Source organism: Semicossyphus pulcher, unplaced genomic scaffold (assembly GCF_022749685.1).
Source record: "Semicossyphus pulcher isolate SPU_LCO1_2020_fin unplaced genomic scaffold, fSemPul1.0.p SCAF_17, whole genome shotgun sequence".
Classification (NCBI taxonomy): domain Eukaryota; kingdom Metazoa; phylum Chordata; class Actinopteri; order Labriformes; family Labridae; genus Semicossyphus; species Semicossyphus pulcher.
Genome location: NW_027211681.1, coordinates 2679734 through 2700040, shown reverse-complemented (window position 1 = coordinate 2700040; position 20307 = coordinate 2679734). Strand labels below are relative to the sequence as shown.

At 41.0% G+C, this 20307-nt stretch overlaps 3 protein-coding genes across 3 annotated transcripts in view; 2 read left to right on the top strand and 1 right to left on the bottom strand.

Moving 5' to 3' along the window:
• The first annotated feature begins 52 nt into the window (after nucleotides 1–52).
• On the top strand, nucleotides 53–5525 carry sgsh (N-sulfoglucosamine sulfohydrolase (sulfamidase)). Its single transcript, XM_069666052.1, has 9 exons — nucleotides 53–356; nucleotides 873–1033; nucleotides 1118–1223; nucleotides 1324–1691; nucleotides 1808–1889; nucleotides 1973–2176; nucleotides 2687–2853; nucleotides 2950–3167; nucleotides 4493–5525. Exons 1-9 carry the CDS (start codon nucleotides 269–271, stop codon nucleotides 4674–4676), a joined length of 1578 nt encoding a protein of 525 aa, XP_069522153.1. The 5' UTR covers nucleotides 53–268; the 3' UTR covers nucleotides 4677–5525.
• Nucleotides 5526–5878: 353 nt separating this feature from the next.
• npb (neuropeptide B) lies at nucleotides 5879–7277 on the top strand. The gene is made up of 2 exons (XM_069666556.1): nucleotides 5879–6188; nucleotides 6799–7277. The coding sequence occupies exons 1-2, from the start codon at nucleotides 5925–5927 to the stop codon at nucleotides 6925–6927; spliced, it is 393 nt and encodes a 130-aa protein (XP_069522657.1). The 5' UTR covers nucleotides 5879–5924; the 3' UTR covers nucleotides 6928–7277.
• A 93-nt stretch (nucleotides 7278–7370) lies between these two features.
• The window catches only part of gnav1 (guanine nucleotide binding protein (G protein) alpha v1), a 28295-nt gene continuing 15358 nt past the window's right edge, over nucleotides 7371–20307 (bottom strand). The window contains exons 6-9 of the mRNA XM_069665297.1: nucleotides 14140–14269; nucleotides 13884–13955; nucleotides 10812–10899; nucleotides 7371–8684 (exon numbers count right to left, since the gene is read on the bottom strand). Of these exons, the coding sequence (XP_069521398.1) occupies nucleotides 8494–8684; nucleotides 10812–10899; nucleotides 13884–13955; nucleotides 14140–14269 (481 nt within the window). The 3' untranslated portion in view covers nucleotides 7371–8493. The remainder of the gene's footprint in view (nucleotides 8685–10811; nucleotides 10900–13883; nucleotides 13956–14139; nucleotides 14270–20307) is intronic.

Below are 20307 nucleotides of genomic sequence, written 5' to 3'. Positions count from 1 at the left end.
TCCTCACGTGATCTCCGTCATGTGACCGTAGAAGGGCGGGGCTTAAGTTGTTTGAGGAAGAAGTTAAAATGTGTATAGCGTTGTCGTTTACTGATGAAAATGCCAGCTCCGCTTGTCACTTTATGTGATTTTTGTATTAATTTTGACGACTAAGTTTATGTTTTTTATTTAATGTAATTGTTTTGACTCATAAAATGTTTCAAAGCAAGACCGGCGGAGGTTTTCAGATTTAGCTTGGTTTTGTTAACATTTCAGAGAGATAATCATCATGATCATGCTGCTTAAGTTGTTTTTTCTCATTTGGGCATCATGCTGCGTCGGAGAGTCGAAGAAGAGAAATGTTCTTTTAATTATTGGTGAGTGAAGTTTTAGGCTACATCGTTCTCTACCTACCCTCTTGCTAAATTGAATGCAAGAGTCCTACAAGGGTAGCAATGCAATTATACAGAGGTTTTTCTGGGTTATTCAACACTTACTGATATAAACGGGGTGAACAAAATAACACAAACACTTAGTGTAATGCATCTAACTGCACGACAAACTAAACACTAGGCTAACAAGTCTCTGAAAATTACATAACTTCATTGAATGTTTGATTTATTGCAGGACTGCATTTAGGATTTTCACTGATCAGATTGATACTAAAATTATAAAAAATATTGGGCCATACACAAGTCTCTACTGGTGTGCAACATAGCCAAACATATTTAGAGACATTGATCTCTCAGGGTGTCATCGTATTGAACCGTATTACCTAATATATTACCTAATGTATTGTTTTTTCTGATTACATTTTCATTAATGTGAGAGACGCTCACCATTCCCCTATTAACAGGGTAGGATTTAACAACTTGTGTCTTCACCTTTTCCAGCTGATGATGCAGGTTTTGAGACGGAGGTGTATAACAACTCTGTGGTCCACACGCCTCACCTGCGCTCTCTGGCCCAGCGTAGCCTGGTGTTCAACAACGCCTTCACGTCTGTCAGCAGCTGTTCCCCCAGCCGCTCCACCATCCTCACCGGCCTGCCGCAGGTAAAAAAAAAATGACACACACAAATGCACACATAAGGATGTCTGAGTCATTGGATATGAATTATGATTTATTTGTGTTTTCAGCACCAGAACGGCATGTACGGGCTTCATCAGGGTGTTCACCACTTCAACTCGTTTGACGGAGTTCAAAGTCTGCCGCTGCTCCTCAGCCAAGCCAGTGTACACACAGGTAAATAAAGCAAGCTTATTTCAAGTACTCTCACACACAGTCTTGCCTTTTATCACCAGTTCTCCCCCTCCCTCTCTTTCTTCCCCCTTTATTCCCACAGGTATAATTGGGAAGAAGCATGTCGGCCCTGGTTCTGTTTACCCGTTTGATTTTGCGTACACAGAGGAGAACAATTCTGTCCTCCAGGTGGGGAGGAACATCACCCGCATCAAACTTCTGGTCCGCAAGTTTTTCCAGACCCATAAAGAGGAAACCTTTGAACGAAGGCGAAAGAAAGAAGAGAATAAAGACAGTGTAAAAGAGGAAGAGAGGCCGTTTTTCCTTTATGTTGCTTTCCATGACACACATCGCTGTGGACACTCACAGCCCCAGTACGGAGCTTTCTGTGAGAAGTTTGGGAATGGTGAAATGGGGATGGGTAGAATACCTGACTGGACTCCGGAATATTACACACCAGAACAAGTGAAGGTCAGTGAAATAAAATACATGTATATACTTCATGGTCAGACTTCTGCTGCTGCTGTTATACTGATATAAAACTAAAACAAATTAATCTGATCTTTCTGAATCCCTCGTACGTTCAGGTTCCTCCTTTTGTGCCGGACACACCTGCAGCGCGAGCCGACCTGGCAGCTCAGTACACCACAGTCAGCAGGCTGGACCAAGGTGTGTAACAACAGACAAAAGAGAATGAATAGAAGCCATTCTTGTTAAACACTAAGCTTTGATGGTGTAAATCTCCTTGGCAGGTATCGGCCTGGTTCTGCAGGAGCTCAGGGACGCTGGTTATGAGAATGACACACTGGTCATGTACAGCTCAGATAACGGCATCCCCTTCCCGAACGGCAGAACCAACCTGTATCACTCCGGGACAGCAGAGCCAATGCTGGTGTCCTCTCCGGAGCACAGAGAGCGATGGGGAGACACCAGCCAGGCTTACGTCAGCCTGCTGGGTAAGAGATGGATGATAGCTGAAAGAGGCAAATCACTATTATCATAGTAACAGACCCCTGAGATTGGGACCAGTTAAAATAATGAACAAACCGGGATGTTGGTGTGTTTATCTGGTGTGTTTAATCAGCCACAAGAGGGAGACTTAACAATGATGCATCAGCAGCAGATCTCAGATAAACTGAAAATGATCACATGAAAGAGCAAAAAATGTACATTTAAATATGTCTATCTTTAAACAGTAATAAATAACAAAATATAATATAATTGCCTGCAAAAGATAATTACAACACATTTTAAATACCCTAACATTGGTATCAAGAATATAAAAAGGTGTTGTGATGAATACTGAGTGTGAGAAATTAACATAAATATTTGTCACTGTATAATGCCAGCTTTGGAGAACATGTGAAGTATTTAACTACGAATATGAGAATTTGATTGAAGGAAAAGTTTGACCTTGTCTTATATTTCCTTCCTCTCGTCTCCTTCTCTCTCTCTGTTTTTGGCAGACATCACTCCCACCATTCTGGACTGGTTCTCTGTCCCCTACCCGTCTTACAGCCTCCCCGGCAGCCCTTCCACCCCCGTCCACCTCACCGGGCGCTCCTTACTACCCGCTCTGGTCACTGAGCCCAGCAGCTGGCACACCGTCTACGCCAGCCAGTCGCTCCACGAGGTCTGTGAGCTCCACTGCTTACAGACAGTTCAAAATGTGACATTAGGAATAAGCATTAATGAAGATCAGCAACTTTGATGTCTGTTTTGTTTTCAGGTTACCATGTACTACCCAACCCGCTCTGTCCACCAGGGGGCGTACAACCTCCTCCACAACCTTCACTACCGCATGCCCTTCCCTATCGACCAGGACGTGTACGTGTCCCCCACCTTCCAGGACCTGCTGAACCGCACCCGGCTGAGCAAGCCCACCCACTGGTTCAAGAGCCTGCAGCAGTATTACTACAGAGAGCGCTGGGAGCTGTACGACTCCAGGTCTGTTTCAGCTGCTGACACTCACCAGGTTCAACATGTTTTCAGCCTACATAGAAGAAGCATGTGCAATGTGATGATTCAGTAAAGAGGATATTTGGTAGATGCCTATCAAAGCTCTAAGCAGATTGATAGCAGTGCTTGTCCTTCAGTTCCTCTAATTTAATTGAGGTACATCTAACACTATTAAAAGTTGTATTATTTATTGATAAGAAAATGTTCAGAAATTGCTGCCCTAGAGGAAGAAACTGTGATAAAACGGTGCTCTTCTCCTGCATCAATCCTTATTTGGTGCCCTGCCTTAAACAACAGCCAGCAGAAGTGAGCAACAGGTGTACTCCATGACCCTGTGACATCACTGTGAGGAGTCATTATTGATGCACTACTGAGCACCTTTAACCAGAGACGGCAGTGTAAACAACTTTTATTCTCCAGTTTAACCATCAATTATATATTTATTCTCTGTTTCTCTGACTCACAGTAAATGATGAAACAATATAGATTCGTACTAGATTAGACGTACTGTCTTTATATTTTCAGGATTTCCCTCAATAGCAGAACCAATGTGATGTAATTAGTATGATAGTGTACCTAAATGAAGCAGGAGGTGCACTATGAATTATCAAAGGATAACACTTGTTGCCCTCTTTGCTGTGACTCTTACAGAGAGGTAAATTCATAGTCAGTAATAAAAGTGCTTGTGGACGGTAACCTGGTTGCTGAGTAACGTGTAACCCTGTGGTTTTAGCTTTTCAAACTCAAGGATTTGCTTCTTTTTCCTGTTTTAAGTCATTGTAAATCCACAATCTGTATCAAATCTCTATGTTTCTGAGCAAGTATTGTTCAGACCATTTGTTCCGTTATACTGTATATTATATTATGGCTTTTATTCATAATTTAAAGATATTTTTTAGACTGATTGCAAGTATTTAGATATAAGACATGAGCATCAACATGACGAGTACTGTTTGCAGAAATTGTGTTAGAATCAGAAGTAAGCTCTAAAAAGGCAGAATTCTTTGGAATTTAATATGACTTTCAAACATGATCATTCATCGCAGACAGGAACATTTCTTTATAATTCATTGTTAAGGCCTGCTCTGGGTTTTCTCTGAACTGTTGAGACCTGGACCCACAGAGGAGACTGAGATCATGCCTTTTTACATTTTTCTGGGAATTCAGGAGTTGCATGTGGTGGTTAGTTTCCTTTTAATTTTCTATAAACTTTTGAGAAAAGTTACATGTAGTCTGATTCAAAGTTATGGCTTGGTGACCACTCTGACTCTGCATATGATGTTTTAATCTGAACAACTGCTTCACCCTCACAGGGCAGACCCTCTGGAAACAAGGAACCTGGTATCAGACCCGTCATACAGCGCCGTGCTGGACAGCCTGAGGCAGAGTCTGCAGAAGTGGCAGTGGGAGACGGGGGACCCCTGGGTCTGTGGACCTGACTACGTCCTGGAGGACAAACTAGAGCCGCACTGCAGACCACTCTACAATGGACTCTGATGGACTCTGATGGTACTGTTACTTATCTTGGTTGACATGTGAACAACATACATCGAGCAATTGATTCCTCTTATAAAATAAATGAGATTTATTTGTATTTGTATTTTTGTATGTAAATGCTGCTTTTAGTGATAATAAAAAAAACTAGCACTGCCTTTATTCCTGCTTTCAGAATCATTGTTCTTTATGTACCAGATAATTTCATCACTCCAGCCAGCGGTCCTCCTTATCTGTTTCTTTACATTAGAGGTAGATGTTCCTATCATCCAGACCCCCTCATTACCCTGTGTCATAGAAGGGCAACATGGACACAAACTATGTAACTGTTTATGTTTAATTCAATTGAACAAATGTATGTGCATCCTTTTTGATTCAGTCTCCATTGATGTCATTCTCCTCCTGATCAGCTGATTACACAGGATCTGGAGTTCCTGACGCATGACCGGTGAGGTCGACAAATCAATCAGGAAAAGCTTTCTATTGATTGATCAGAGCTGCGCTTTGAAGTGAGACTGATTTAAAGTCCAGCCATGTTAATAGCTGCAGGAACAATTTGGATCAGTCGATTATTCACGCATGTTTATTGATCTGCTTATTTCTTTTACTCCATATATGTCCATTTTCACTCATGTAAAGTCTTTTTAAAGACAGGCCTCTGATTCTGCTTTGTTGTTCAGCTTCTGTCATGCAAGCACTGACCCGGTTTAATGGCTTTCAAGTCTTATGTGTGTCCAGACCATTTAAATCCAAATCTCCTCATTTAAATTCTGACTTTTCATTGTCAAACCAGTTGTTGTTATTTAGGAAATGGATCACTCTGTCCTGTTAAAGTAAGACATTGTATTTAGATATATAGGGAATTTTAGATCTAAGAATAAGTCATTTAAATTAGTTAAGCACAGAAGCTTCTCTATTAAAAGCTTTCTGTAAACCTTTGAATTTTGATGTCTTACGTCAACGTCTATCCTTAATCAATTTTACTTTTAACTCCTCGAGCGTCAGAGACGAGCTGACGTGTCCATACATCTCCAACCCCCTCATACTCTATACCACACACACACACACACACACACACACACCGGAACATCATCCGCCCACATCCATTGTGATTTGACGAACGTCCTGGATCACGATCACATCGCCCAGTCAGCCTATATAAGCAGGAGAAAGTTTTCAAAGAACAAGCAAAACATCAAGTCAGCCAGAACAGACGAGAAAAGCGCAATAAGTGCCAAGACAGTTCCAGACATGGAGAGGTCAGTCAGGTTCGCCGTGGTGTGCGTCGGAGTGTCTCTGCTCATCTCTTGCCCATCAGTCGAAGCCTGGTACAAGCAGTCCACCGGGCCCAGTTACTACTCGGTGGGCCGAGCCTCTGGTTTGCTGTCCGGTATTAGGAGGTCACCGTACGTCCGGAGGGCCGAGTCCGAGGAGACGCTGATGGACAGTGGAGAGACAGCAGGTAACAGCGTGCTTCCAGAGACCAACAAGGAGATCTCCATCCTCAAAAGCATGGTGAGTACAGTGAGGAGGCAATCAACTTGATTTTTTAACTATTTGAGGAGTGTTTGGTATTTATAACATAAAAAGAGACGCGCGTAAAAATTGCTTTTGAGCACCACAAGAGACACATTAATAGCACTGCTTGCACATTGAAAGCAAAACATATTTCAGGTTAACGATTATTTGTCAGAAATATGAATTGCTCTTGTTTCGTTTTCCTTTATAAAGACAACACAAACAGTTAAGATCAAATTTGTGGGGAAAGTTTAATAACTGGTGCGTAAAGGCGCAAAGCAGTGAGCGCTGCAGGTGAAAGTATTGCAGTAAAAGATGGTGACAAAGCGGTCATTTACAAGTTAGATGAAGACATTTTCTGAATTTTAATTGAATTTTTATCATTGCCCGCGGACGAATAAAAAAAAACAGAAATATAGGACGAAATAAAAAAAATATTTTAAAAAGCGACTGTTCCACATTTCCTTTATCATCGCTTCAGCCTGCTATAATTATACAACGAAATATTCCAATTTGCCTTGATAAGTTTGTCATTTAAAGCTTATTTTGCATTTCTTAACATTCGTTAACAGTAATTGTCCCATCACTTTACTCTCCCCTCCTGCAGGCCATCTGCGTAAAAGACATCTCTCCAAACCTGAAGAGCTGCGAGCTGCTGCGGGACGGGACGGGCACCTTCCAGTGCAAGGCGGACGTCTTTCTCACCCTGGACTCCCTGGACTGCCTGTCCGCGTGAGTCCCGGTCGTCCACCTAGCCACCGGGAGCGCCCTTGGAAACGACACATTTGAGAAAGGAAGGAGGGATGGATGAGTGAGGGGAGTAGGGGGAGGAGTGGGCGCAGAGGAAACCCCCTCCATTGTCGATGATGGACCGTTGAAGACTCTGAATGTTCTCTGATTTAAAGAAAAAAAAGACCACAAACGTTATTCACCTTTGCTTTGGTTTCAGACAGCTGTGTAAAAAAAAAGATAAATAAGTGTACGAAATGTTCGCTGAAACCTTCTTTCCAGATGACTTCCCATCTTTACTGTTAACCCCGACATGTACCCGCAGTGGCCAAAATGATTTCCTGGAAAGTACTTTTATTTATTTTATCTATTAAAATGAACAAACACTGATAAACCTATTGTGTGGCTGAAATCTGTCTTTACATACAATGAAAAAGAAAAAAACCTGCCTTCTTTAGATGTTACATATCAATATACCTGGTCTTCTTCAGAGAACACTAAAATATGATCTCAAAATAAGTCAGGACATTGTTTATTTTGTGTTGCAGTTTTATGTTCAACAAAGTACAGACAATAAAAAACAACAGGGAGAGTATGGTGTATGACAGAAATGAGATACAAATTGGAAAAGTAGGAAAATATTTAAAACTCATATGAGCGTTTAAATTACTCGACAGTCTCATCCTCACAAAAGGCACTTTTCTTTCTCCGTCAGTATCAGTCATTTCCATATCCTGTTTTTACTGGCGTCAGAGGAGCTGGTGTGATACAAGAGCCTCCTGCAGGGTTATTGCCACACAAATCACATAAAGAGACATCATCCTGGTTGACAAAACACGGTTTAGGAGCGTGCGTATCAGATATTGGAACAATAACGTTCAAAATGAAGGATATTAAACATGAGCTGGAGTCTTCAGGGATGTTTCTTTACACTCACTTTCCCTGTTCTGTATTTAAAACACCAGCATCATCTCTGACTGCCACGAGTCAGGGGAACAGTTGACTCCAGCTCAGGACGAGTAAACACAAACTGGGTGTTCAGCGCCTCATTAGGAGGGTGTGACGCAGGAGATGTGGACAGCGTAAGACAGTGATGTATAGGTGGTAAACACACTGCAGTATGCATGAGTGAACTCTGTGCCGAGGAAGTAACGGATAAACGATAAATCCTCACACCCTGTGTCCTGCCCACACACACACACAGGAAGAGAGAGGAAGAGATTGGCATGTGTGTATATCAAAAAAGTAGTATCACAATTCATAGTCTGGTTTTATAGTACAGTAAAAAATATAAATGCCCATTATTCACAACAAGGATTCATAAGTCAACATTTCAGGGGTCAGTCCTGAAGATAAAGGATGAGCCATGTGCTCCTTCTCCTTCACCGTTTTCTAAAACCGTCTTTTGAGCTACATGAAACCAAGCAGCCAGAGGATGAAATGAACGTCAGAGGCAAAACATTTGGAGCAGATGATCTTCATGTTCTGTCCGATGCAATAATAGTCTTTTAAAAATGAGAAATCCAAAGTTCGACACCGACTGTCCAGCTAAGTCTCAGACCTCGGCCTGCAGTCACAGGAGCGACACAGCTTCCAGGTTCTCTTTGATTATCGTGTCCATGACCACCTGGAAGACCACCTGGATGTTGGAGGTGTCGGTTGCCGTGGTGAAGTGGTGGTAGATGAGTTTGCTGGGCGTGGCGTTGAGCGAGACGAAGGTGGCGGCGATGAAGCGGGCAGCAGAATCTACATCGCAGTCTGCACCTGGAGGACAGATGATGGGGGACAAATCAGACGTTACTGGAAACATCGGGTTTCTTTCTACTGAAAATTAGAGGCACAGCAGAGGGTACATGAAAAGATGTTAAGCAGATGAAACATCACTAGGCAGTGGGCATAGAACCATTCAAATCCTTTAATAAAGCATATAAATGACTAATGTCCTATACTTACCTAACTACAAGAACCTTAAGTATTAAAATGAGTACTTGTTCTTGTTCAGCAGATAAATGGACACTGTACCGGATAATACATCTGACATGATTAGGTTGTTAATACTGATGCATCACTGCATACTCTGGATTTTACTTTGTAGCTGGTTCAAGTGGAACTACTTTATGTACAGTTTAGTGGTTTGGTCTATTTTTTTTTGCAAATTTAGGATACAGATGCCTCCAAAGGGTCACGATAAATCTTCACTCATGTTTTCTGGGGGAAATATTGTTTTTTTCTTGATATTTAAATGATACCAGGTGAGACGTCAATAGTGAAAATCCCCCTTTGTTGAAATTATGAACGTCTCAGACATCTGAAACTATAGGTTAGACAGCTAATATACTTATTTATTGTCGACTGCTCGTACAAATCAAGCAGACAAGTCAAAATGAAAAGAGAAGTGATGGCTAAAGGGTTCAAACATTAAGCGTCACTCTTCGTGGTAATAATGATAGGAATGTAAGCCTGAGCAGAAAAAAAGAAAAAGATTATTTTGTTGTTAAAATATCCACATGTCCAGTGTATGTTGATGAATGAGCTCATCTCAGGGAGCTGATGAATTGAAGGTCATCATATGTGAGGTCTGAGTGATTGCAGAGAAATGCTTGCTCTGCTGGTGGAACCCAATCTGAAGCCTTTCAGCATTTATACTGAAAGTCGAATAAAGGCAAAGAGGGCACAGCCTCTGTGGAGCTGACTGAGACGTGGGGAGCAAAATGGATAGGTATTTCAGCTTCATATCCGTCCTGGATGTTAAACTAGGACATTTTGCATCCCTAAACATGGATGGCTGAGGTGAAATCTCTCATTTGTAGAATGAATATATTTCTTCTCTTTCGAAACCGGTTACAAATACTTCAGAAACAGACATGTATTGTCTCTTTAGAATCAGTCAAAGTGTAGAGCTGTGTGTGAAGCATTTGTATGCAGTTATGTTTGAGGGGATCTTTAGAAGAAGGGTGGGATTGAAGATTGAGTCTATTTATGTTCCATTTGTTAGACCGTCTATTAAATTCTCTTTTTTGATGAATTCTCTGGATGGATGACAATGAAGAACTTGAGCTGTGTTTTAAAAAGGGAAACTTTTTTCTTTGTTTGCGATGTACACTCCCTGGTCACTTTATTAGCTACTTTATTAGCTGCTGATTCGACATTAGGGAGATAATGATGATCAGTTCATGTTACTGAGGTAGTAGTTAGTGGTGTTGTTGAACAGGACTGCATTATATAAAAAAGTGTGTGTTAATAATCTTCCCCAGAAACATTGAACATCTCAGTATAATGTAGTTAAACAGCACTGCAAACAACATCCTCATTAATAAATATATTGTAAAATTCATAACGTATAATCTTTAAATGTACAAATTATAGTTTAGCTGATGTATTGGATCATCTTAGACTGCACACTGCAAGTACAATTATATATTATGTTTGTGTCCTGCTCTTGTTTGACCACCGGACCAATAATTTTGGTGTTTTATGTCCATGAGGGCTGGGCACTTCTGAATGCTGAACGGCTTTCGTGACACAGCTTTAAGGGAATTCATCTCAAGTTAAATTTTAGACCTAGAACTGATTGTTAGCTGAACTTACATGCAGATGTCTGTTTATAGAGATTAATAAGAAGCTAAATCATCGTCAGATCACGCTGACGGGAGCCGGGATGTCATTACGGCGGATTACGTTCCGCCTGCTTTTGCTCTCCTCACGGACTGTTTTTCCTGCATGTGCCGCAGCCTGCTGATACATCAATGGTCGATATTACTCAGACTACAAGCGTAGTTCAAACGAAAACCACAACACTTGCCATCCCGGAAATCCACGTTCCTGCCTACAGATTCTACTATGTAGACTATTCTACTATGTATGTGTAAATAGAGATTAGGCACATCCTACCTTTAAACTGTGGCAGGTATAAGCGCAGATGTCGCCCGGAGTGTAAAATCTTGTCCTGAAAAAGGTCGATCTTGTTCAGGAATAAAATCTGCAAAGAAAACACAAAGACACACACACACATAATCAGCTGAAACACAAAATGCTCATCACAAGTCAAAGGCTTCCTCTCAAGTGGAAAAGGAAAATCAATCGGAAAGATCATGAGCAAAAGAAAATGTTGATTTGATTTGGAGACTCTCGTCTGAAGCGCTGCAATAACTAGCCACACGATGAAGCCAATAAATCAGTTTCTAATATTACAGCAGTTATTGTCACTGCACAGATATTTAAGTCTGAATCAATAGCTGTGTTGATACCAGCACAGGGTGATGATGGAAGACCAATGACCTCGATCCACAAATCAGTGTGCAATTAATCACTCATGCAGTCTCCAGTGCAGGCGCTCAGCAGGCTCAGATCCTTCCACTCATCTCTGTTCTTCTCGTCTCCCTGCCTCCATGTTCCACAGGTACTTTTGGCTTTATAGTCAACCAATTAAAACTGCGACAAAGTTCTTTCTTTTCTGGCCTGTTTGATCACGAAAAACACAAAAACCCTGATAATAACAAGGGAGGGAAGAGGGAGAGCAGATTCTCAATGAGGCACATACAGAGCAACACCTAGGTGTGTGATTAGAGTTAACTGAGGTGGAGGTTACAAATCTCCCTCCCACGTCAAAAAGGTATCATTAAACACTTTTGTTTAATGAGCCTGTTAGGCATGTTAACGTGAAGACCCACACACCACCCTGCTCATAAACACGTCACACGCAAAACATTCAATTGGCCTTTTGGCTCTGATGAAGCCTTGAATGAAAAGTCTGCATGGTTAAAAAAAGGATGATAAGGCTTACTTTGGTTTAAAACTACAACTTCATTAATCAGATCTTTGGTATTTTCTGTGTTTAAGGCAAAATAGCCAATGAAACATTGAGCTATGGTTTATTACGTTGCACCACGTTGTTTTTCCTTTGTCCAAAATGTCCGAAATGTTAAGAGCAGTGTTCAGAGTGACAAACTTGAGGATTAGAGTTAACAGCAGTCGACACTCGCGTCGTCATGCAGTGACTTGTGTTTTAAGAGGGCTTTAAATGCAGAGTAAAGTGGAATAAATTGAACAAGCTCGTTACACGCTCGTTTTAATGTGATCATTTTCCGGAAACGAGGATGGAAGAACACAGAGAGGGGAAAATGTCACCTCGCCAAAGCTCACCCTAATTACAGATCGCTGTTTAATTACGAGTGACAGAGGACGCGGAGACAAAGGGGCCGAGGCGGGGCGCTGTTAGTGTGCGTGGAAACAGCATTCATCAAACGCATTAGTGTTATTCTTGTCTCATGGTGTCATGGAGAACAAATGGACAGCAACAAAGAGATTTCGCTTGTGTCTCCTCCACTCATCTGCGTGCTCGGTCCACCAACCGAGCTGTTCCTAGCCCCTTCAGCTGAGCCATGATCACATTCACCGTCTCCACCTTGACAGGGCAGGAGGTCACTGTTATACCTGCTGGACGTCAGCATTAGGGCACTATTAAAACCATCTATAGACCATGGTCTTAAGTGTTCCTCCAGTCTATGTGCCGAAGTGTCCTTTGGGAAGACACTGAACCCCTTATTTCTCCCAGTGGTATAGCCTAAAGTGTGTGTTTGAATGATTAGCTAATTAAGTGGCCTTGGATGGCATTAAATTAGTGCGTGAATGTGTGTATGAAAGGGTGAATGTGACATGTAGTGTAAAAGCACTTTGAGTGGTCAGAGGACTAGAAAGGTGTGATATAAGTGCAGTCCATTTATCAAGTACAGGGGTGTGTCGAACCCCTCCTTCAGTAAAAGGTGCACAATGTGGGCTTGAACAGAGGTACGAGGCACAACAGGGTTGTATTTAGTCTCCTAATTAACCACAGGTGTGTTTGGGAGTAACATGTGTGAACCAATCAGAGTGTCATCCATCGTTCCCATTTTAATGGCGGAAATTAGTTTTTTTTGACCAGTTGAAAGCAGTGCATTGATCGTTGCTTGTGTTGTATTAACTTATCAGATGTATGTTGCTTTGGACAGGTGTCTGCTAAATGAAAAGTAACATTGTAACATTGTATTGCTGTCAGTAGACAGGGGAAACAAAAGCCTTCCATCTCCATGTCCTTTGTCCAAACAAATATTCTTAATTTAATGGTATACGAGAAAATGCACAAATATTTAACTAAGAAGGAGGAGCACTTTCGCCCATCTGTGTAACATGCAGAGTCTAAGTGCATTGTGAACCTGCCTATGACAGTGCATCTTACTAAAGAATAATGCGCCCTTCTAATAGCACAAACATACAGCACCACTGACTTCATACCAGGTTTTTGTTGGTACATGCCACATTGTCTTCCTGTCGCCTCAAGAAGCAAGGCACCAATAATGCGTCTGACCACACCTCAATTTATCACCAACACACATGCACAGATAGGTGCAAGATGGGTATTGCAAGTCCACTTCTGATTGTTAATCAATGCAACCTGGGTGCAGAGAGGTGCAAGGTGCAAAGAGGCTGTATTTAATCTCTGAAATACTCATAGGTTTTTTGGGGTGTAACATGGATTGAACCAACGACAGCTTTATCTACCATTCCCTTTAGGAGGTGTGCCAGGTGTGCCTGCATGTTGGAGTTGCAAAAAGTTTTCTGTGGATTTGAACAGATCTAAAAGTGTGTGCAGACCAAGCAAGGAATCGACCAGCGCTTGCTGAGGGGAAGCTGGCATGAGAGGAGGTAATGGTGAACATGTCCTCGTCTTCTGGCAGACCTACATTCAGGTCTACAGACTTGTAATCGTTGCAATTTTTAAAACATTTCTGAATTCTCCATGAAAAAGACTCTCCATAAAGTATTTTTCCATTGTGCCAGTTATAGTGACTTAGAAAATATTTTTTCTGAATATTATCAGGGGAATCTCTCTAACTTTTATCGTCTCTTTAATGATAATGTTTTCGCTTGTGTTTCAGCATCTCTCCTCCTGAGGTGGGGGGAATGTGTGCCTGATGAATATCTCACCATTGATGTGCTGCGGAAGAAAATGTTGTTGCAGATGGAGGAGAAGAGTTTCAAGCTCTCCTGAAGACGATTCTGCAGAGAGGAGACAATAACGCCATCAGACAGCTGCAGAGGTGCAGAGCAGCACCGACAGCAGACACTTTTCAGACTTGGTCTACAAGGAGAGGACGTAATGTGACTGGGTAAGATTTCACGAGCTCTCCCTCGCTGCTTTGACTGGAGAACATAAACATTTATAAGGCAGGGATGAGTGTACCATGGAGGCGTCTTCCACCAGGTTCATGTCGTAACCACTGAGCGACACGACAAACAGCACCGCCCTGACATCCTCGAAACAACCAATCCACTTCCTCCGTTCAGTCCTCTGGCCTCCGACATCGTACATCCTGCGCACAGAGGGGTGGAGAGAGCAAGAAAAATTAATGACTAAAACTTCATTATTGTATCTGTCCTCTACTTGCTAATATACTTCTTTCACATAGTTTTTTTCATGCTTGCAGTATTTATTGACTAACTCTTACTTGAGACTAGCTTTAATCACAAGATTGACAAACTGTATTATCATCTTAAAAGTTTATAGAGCAAATATGTAAAAAAAAAAGTTAAGTATCAAAACAAGCAGCAAACACAGAGCAACTTTAGCATCATTTGGAGTTGTGTCTCTGACAGCCTGTTGAATTAAAGTCCAATATTCGATGTCTTTTAGTTATTTAATTCTTCACTTTGTTCACTAGCTTGTTGAAAAACGTTTATGAGAACAGTGAGAGTGAACATCTTTATGGCCATTGAAAACAAAAACGATGAAAGACGCTAAAACACTCCGAGGAGCTAAGGGCAGCTGCAGAGTCGCGTGATGATTATTTTATTTGTGAATTCATCATCACTACGACTGACACAAGTATATAAAAGCAGAGGAATGTATTCAGGTTAACTTTTATGTTAGGTAAGGGAATCTGAGAAAACACCCCTGTAACATTCAAGCTTGCTGTGATACCGAGATTGAAACTAAGTTCGATTTCTATCTAGAGACCACATGTTTTACACTGGGGGGGATATAGATGTGTATGATGGCCCATGTTGGCTAGAAGTTCTTCCTAGCCTCTTCCTAGTCTCATATTCGTTTTCTTACAGGTTTGAGGACCTGCATAGCTGTATCAAACATCAACCTGAGCAGAGGTCTGATCTCTGTGGTGTTTCTGTGTGGGTGTGCAGCCTTTAAATGTTTCCCCCTCCAGTGAAAACCAAGTGCTTAACCGTGTAAACGTCTCCATGTGGTGTTCTTCATGTGCTACAAGACATATCAGGGACAACATCAGCAGTCATCTCCATGGCTGGGCCTGTCTGCTTTTAATCTGGAGTGTACCAAGGACAGGCTGAGCAACATGTTTTCAGATTGGTAGGTTTGAGACGTCACAAACCTGAGGAGCCAATCCCGTTAATGGATGGGGAGACACTATGCATATCATTATGTGCAACCTATGGCAACCACTTCAGCGATGCACGAGCCAGCTGTAATGGTCATCGTAATTTTTGCAAACTCACTACTGACTACTAACGTTAACTTTACTACTACTAAATACTACATTTCAAGTTTCAACAAGTTGCCACTAAACGATGGCAGAGACGTATTTTGTTTTTTCGCGACGGAGGGGCGGTTGGAAATGTGCATAGTGGGCGGGGCCTATGCAGATTGGGGAATTTTTAATGAGGGAGAAGGGGGAGAGCCTTGGGAAGATTATTACAAGGTAATTAAAAGTATTTTGCAGAAAAAAACAGACACAATTTATTTATGTCTTAAAACATGACTGGTGCTCTTTAACATGGCCATGAACACAACTAAGAAGAAGAAGAACTACACTACACTTTTTTATTTTTACAGTAGACATTTTGAAATATCAATGCAGAATAAAAGCTGGTGTAATTAAGATAATTGACTTTGTGCATGCTGGCTCATAGGAAACTTAACAAATGCAGCACAATTGTTCAAGTTATTTATAACCCCTTTGCTGGGAAAGTGACATTTTGACTTATTGTTGTAAACCGATCCCGATAGGACCATCACCATAGTGAGAGACAGACATGCAATCCCAAAATACTTAAAAATATCAACTTTAGAAACGAACAAACACAGCAGTTCAAAAAGTAGACAAGAAAACCAAAGGTAAGTAACAACATAAGATGCTCATGTGTGGAGGAGTAAGAGAGATCCACGCTGTGATTCTGGACCCAGGTGCTTCTGATTTAGCCGGCCAACACACTCCTATCAGGGACGTTCAAGAGGGTTAAAAGTGTGCCCACAAGCCCGCACAAACAAAACAGCAGTGACTCTCACACCACAAAGAAGAAGCAACTGTTCAGATTGTTAGTAAGAGAGCCCTAATGCCCTTCAATATTACAATGTTTGACCTTCCTTTGCTCCGCAGACGACAACAGCACAGACATTTTACTTTCCTACAAATACTGGAGGCAACAACATCACGTTATAACTACAGCAATATAACACACATCTTTATCTTAATCCAGAGCTCTGCCATCTGTCTTAGTTATCTGTTTATATATCATCATCATCAGACAGTGAAGGCAGCACTGTATTTAAGATATACTGTATATGTCATGTGTGTCTGTGTGTGTAAGTATGTGACATGAAATCTCATTGTGACTGACATGTCCTTTATCAGGATTCAATCTCCGGCAGAGAAGTGCAGGGCTGTGTGTTGTGTGTGTTCATGACCTTGCATACTGATAGTACTGTAGTACTGAGGGGAGCGCTGATCAATGACAGATTGTATTAGTTTTAGATAAGGTCACATATTCCTAAAATTTTACACTCATACACGTCCCTTCAGACCGTACTCCCCCCTTTTCAATTTTCCCTGAGACAATCACAACATTTTCCCCGGGACAATCACAACACGGCAGCACAGAGAGCGTAAAGGTCAATGCTGAGGAAAACACAACAGAGAATAAGAGCAGAGAAACAGTTCAGTTCCTCCCACTTCACCCATTTTAAAAACCAGATGTGTCATCTCCCACCTTCCGTTTGAGCATCCATCGAGTTAATGCATCTCTTTATTAAGGGAAAGGAACATGTGGAAACACACACGCACAACGAGGGAAACAAACAGAAAAGGCGGTACAACGTAAAGATGAGATCAGATTTCCAATGGAAATTTTCTCTGGAAATTGAAGCCCGGCACAGGCCGGTCAGTGAGGCTGATGCTTCATTACACAGACCTACTTAGAAGCACATGTGCACGCGACACTCATATCACTCTGACTGGTCATAATAAGAGTGTTGCACAGATGCACACTGACCACAGTCCCCTCCTGCTGTTTCTGGAGTGTAAGCTTTCATATCATATTCGGTCAAGTCCCCTTTCAAAACATAACTTGTTCGGTTATTGAACCGTACAAGTTATTTATTTCAGATAGAGAAAGATACAGCTGTGCACCCAAGTCAAATTACTTGGACCTAGTGCCAAGTAATTTGACTTCGACAAGACACACAGTCTGCAGCCTTGCTGATGGCACATAGTAGTATTTCATTAAAGACCTTTGAGCAAGATGTTACAGTAAGTGTGTTAACATGCGTTGTTTAACAACAGTAAAATGCTGTTGGCATATCTCATACCAACAATATAACATACATAGGTGTATAATGTTACCATTTTAGCCATCTTATGCTCATTTGCTTATTACCGCCGACACAAAGCTCAAAGTCAAAAGTCAAGGGTTGAATTCATCCCTTGGGGACCAAAGTAAACATTAAAGTCACCATTAAACAATGGTTGAGATATTTTAGTCAAACTACAAAGTGTTGGACCCCTTCTACATTACTACCCTAGTAATCTCTATTTACAGATTCTACATGTAGAATGCAGAGTGTGTCGTCAGTGACGTCCAGTGTTCTGGTTTCTGTTTGTACTACGCTTGTAGTCCGAGTAATATTGACCAATCACGTATCAGCAGGCTGCGGTGTATGCTGTGTGGAGAACAAAAGCAGGCGGAACGTAATGTGCCGTAATGACATCTGGTTTCCCATCAGAGTCATCTGATGATGATTTCTTATAAATCTCTTTAAACAGACATCCACATGCTAACCACTAACAATCTGCTCTAGATCTAAAATTCAACTGATCCGGCATGTTAACAGGTGTGCCCAGAGGCGATATTGTCGTCTGACTACAGCCAATGGGATCCGAGATTGCTACCCTAGTGGCACACCACCATCAAGCTAGAGACACTTGCACTTTCCAGTGACACATCTAATCAGGATGGAGGGTTTATAAGCAAAGCCTGCAAGATTGTACAACTTCATCTACAATTCAGAAGACTACATTTTAATCCAAATGTCAATATTACAAGTAACCCCGGCCTCTTTAAACCATTTTTGTTTTCAGACAGGCTTCTACTCCCTCCAGAAAAGATGGAAAAAAAGACTTTTCATGGCTGATTGTTGCTCAAACTTAACAGGAGTAATTTGGAGAGAAAGGGAGGTATTTTTCAGCTGTTGTTTAAATTGTAAACATATTGTGGCTTCCTGAAATATTCCATATTAATTAAATGAATAATATTTCATTAACCGGTGCTTTGGCTTGAGGACAGATAATGACAGCAGGTTTAGGAAAGATCTAGAAATTTGAGAAAACAATGAAATCATTGTCTTCAGAATAAAACACCTCTTCTTCCTTTCCATCATATTTTCTTCCCCAGTACCCTCCATTCTTCCCCAATAATGTTCACCTTCATTTGCTGCGGTGTAATTGCAATTATCAGAGCACTTAATATTAATGATGCAGGAAAAGACCCAGATCCTCATTAAAATGAGGGGTCAAAGGTCAAACAGGACATCTGTATGTAAACTAGGCTGTCTGGGTATAAAGTTTTCAGACTTCACGCTCCTCGGCACACACATTTCTCATTTGCACACACTCGCACACACACACTCACTCACACATATACACATGCTGGAAAGATGATGGCTTGATGACAGACTATTATCCTGTGCACTGATCATTTAGTGTTTAAAAACAAGGATTAAGGGTGGAATTTTTGTGTGCATTTCTTCCTTGTTTTAGTCTTTTGTGCTGATGCACTCATTCCTCTGCATTTTCTACCTTCGCTTCCCTAGTAGTGAACCTATACCTGCAAAAAGATGACAACGATTAAATAGTTATGTACAGAAGAGGTAGAAAAAAGCGATGGAAAGAGGTTCATCTTTTAGCAAAAGCTTAGTCTTCACTTCCAAAGAATGTGATTAAGATCAAAAGCATATTTCTTTATTTTTTGTGCAGGAGGATTGAGAAAAGACTCTAGACTCAGTACTCTGCGTGTGATCATTAGATGCCCGTAGATGCAATTTACTGTGAAGTTTGCAAAACATGAAAATTTGGAAGTAAAGATTTGCTTCTAAATCATTTCATATCAAATGTCGGTGAATAACATTGCACTACTAGAAGCAATAAGAACTGGTTATTGGATCAAGCTACCTACCTTCCCTAGCAGCCTACAGCTGTGTCACACTTTTTATGGTTTTAATTGGTTGTAGCACTGAGAGGCAGTTTGTTCTGCGCCTGTTGGTTCCCTTTGGAAATAGAAAAATAACTACGAGGTTTTAAGCTATTTTCCTTTTGTGAATTAGCTTGGCGATGACAGGCTACAACATGACAGTTTCAATTGGAATTTGTAGTTACTTATTGGCCGTTAGAGATAAATGTAGAATAAGCTTTTTGAAAGATATCTCTTTTCTCTTTGCATTATAAAACCCCCCTTTCAAGTTTCCAGAAAAAAAATCTGTGGAACAATTTATTGGACGTATAGAAATGTCCTTAAAAGAAAAGCTACATTTAAACCCATAAAAGTATAAATCACCTTTGCAGATTGAAACACGTTGGATCAAAACTGAAAAGCTCTGAATGATTTAAAAACAGCCAAACACAACACAGAATTGTTCTTAAGTAAAGAATAAATAGGAGTGCAGGGCGCAGATGCTGGCTCAGATAACAGACCTCAAGTATGAACCAACAAGAGAAAGACGGTCATTGAACTGAGTGAGACGGTTTCACACGGTGTGCAGCAAGTGCAGCTTCAATATTTACAATGTGAGACCCAGCCAGAGCAGAAATCTACATTTCAATATCAACTCTGCAGTCTCTGCTGCTTCCCAAAACCTCTCTTGTGAACGAACGCTGATGTTATTGTCAAATTGTGATATGGTTAACATCTAGAACAAATGATTTCCAAACACAAAATATTAAATATCTGCTTAAAATTAAGGATTTTGTTAATTTATTGGATAAAACTACATCCTCTGTCTGTCTGAATGGAAATAAAAAATCATGTGTATACTGAAGATACTATGTGTATCTTTCTGCCAAACAAAAACCATCGACTGCTCCAAATCCCTTTAAAATCCCTTTTGTTG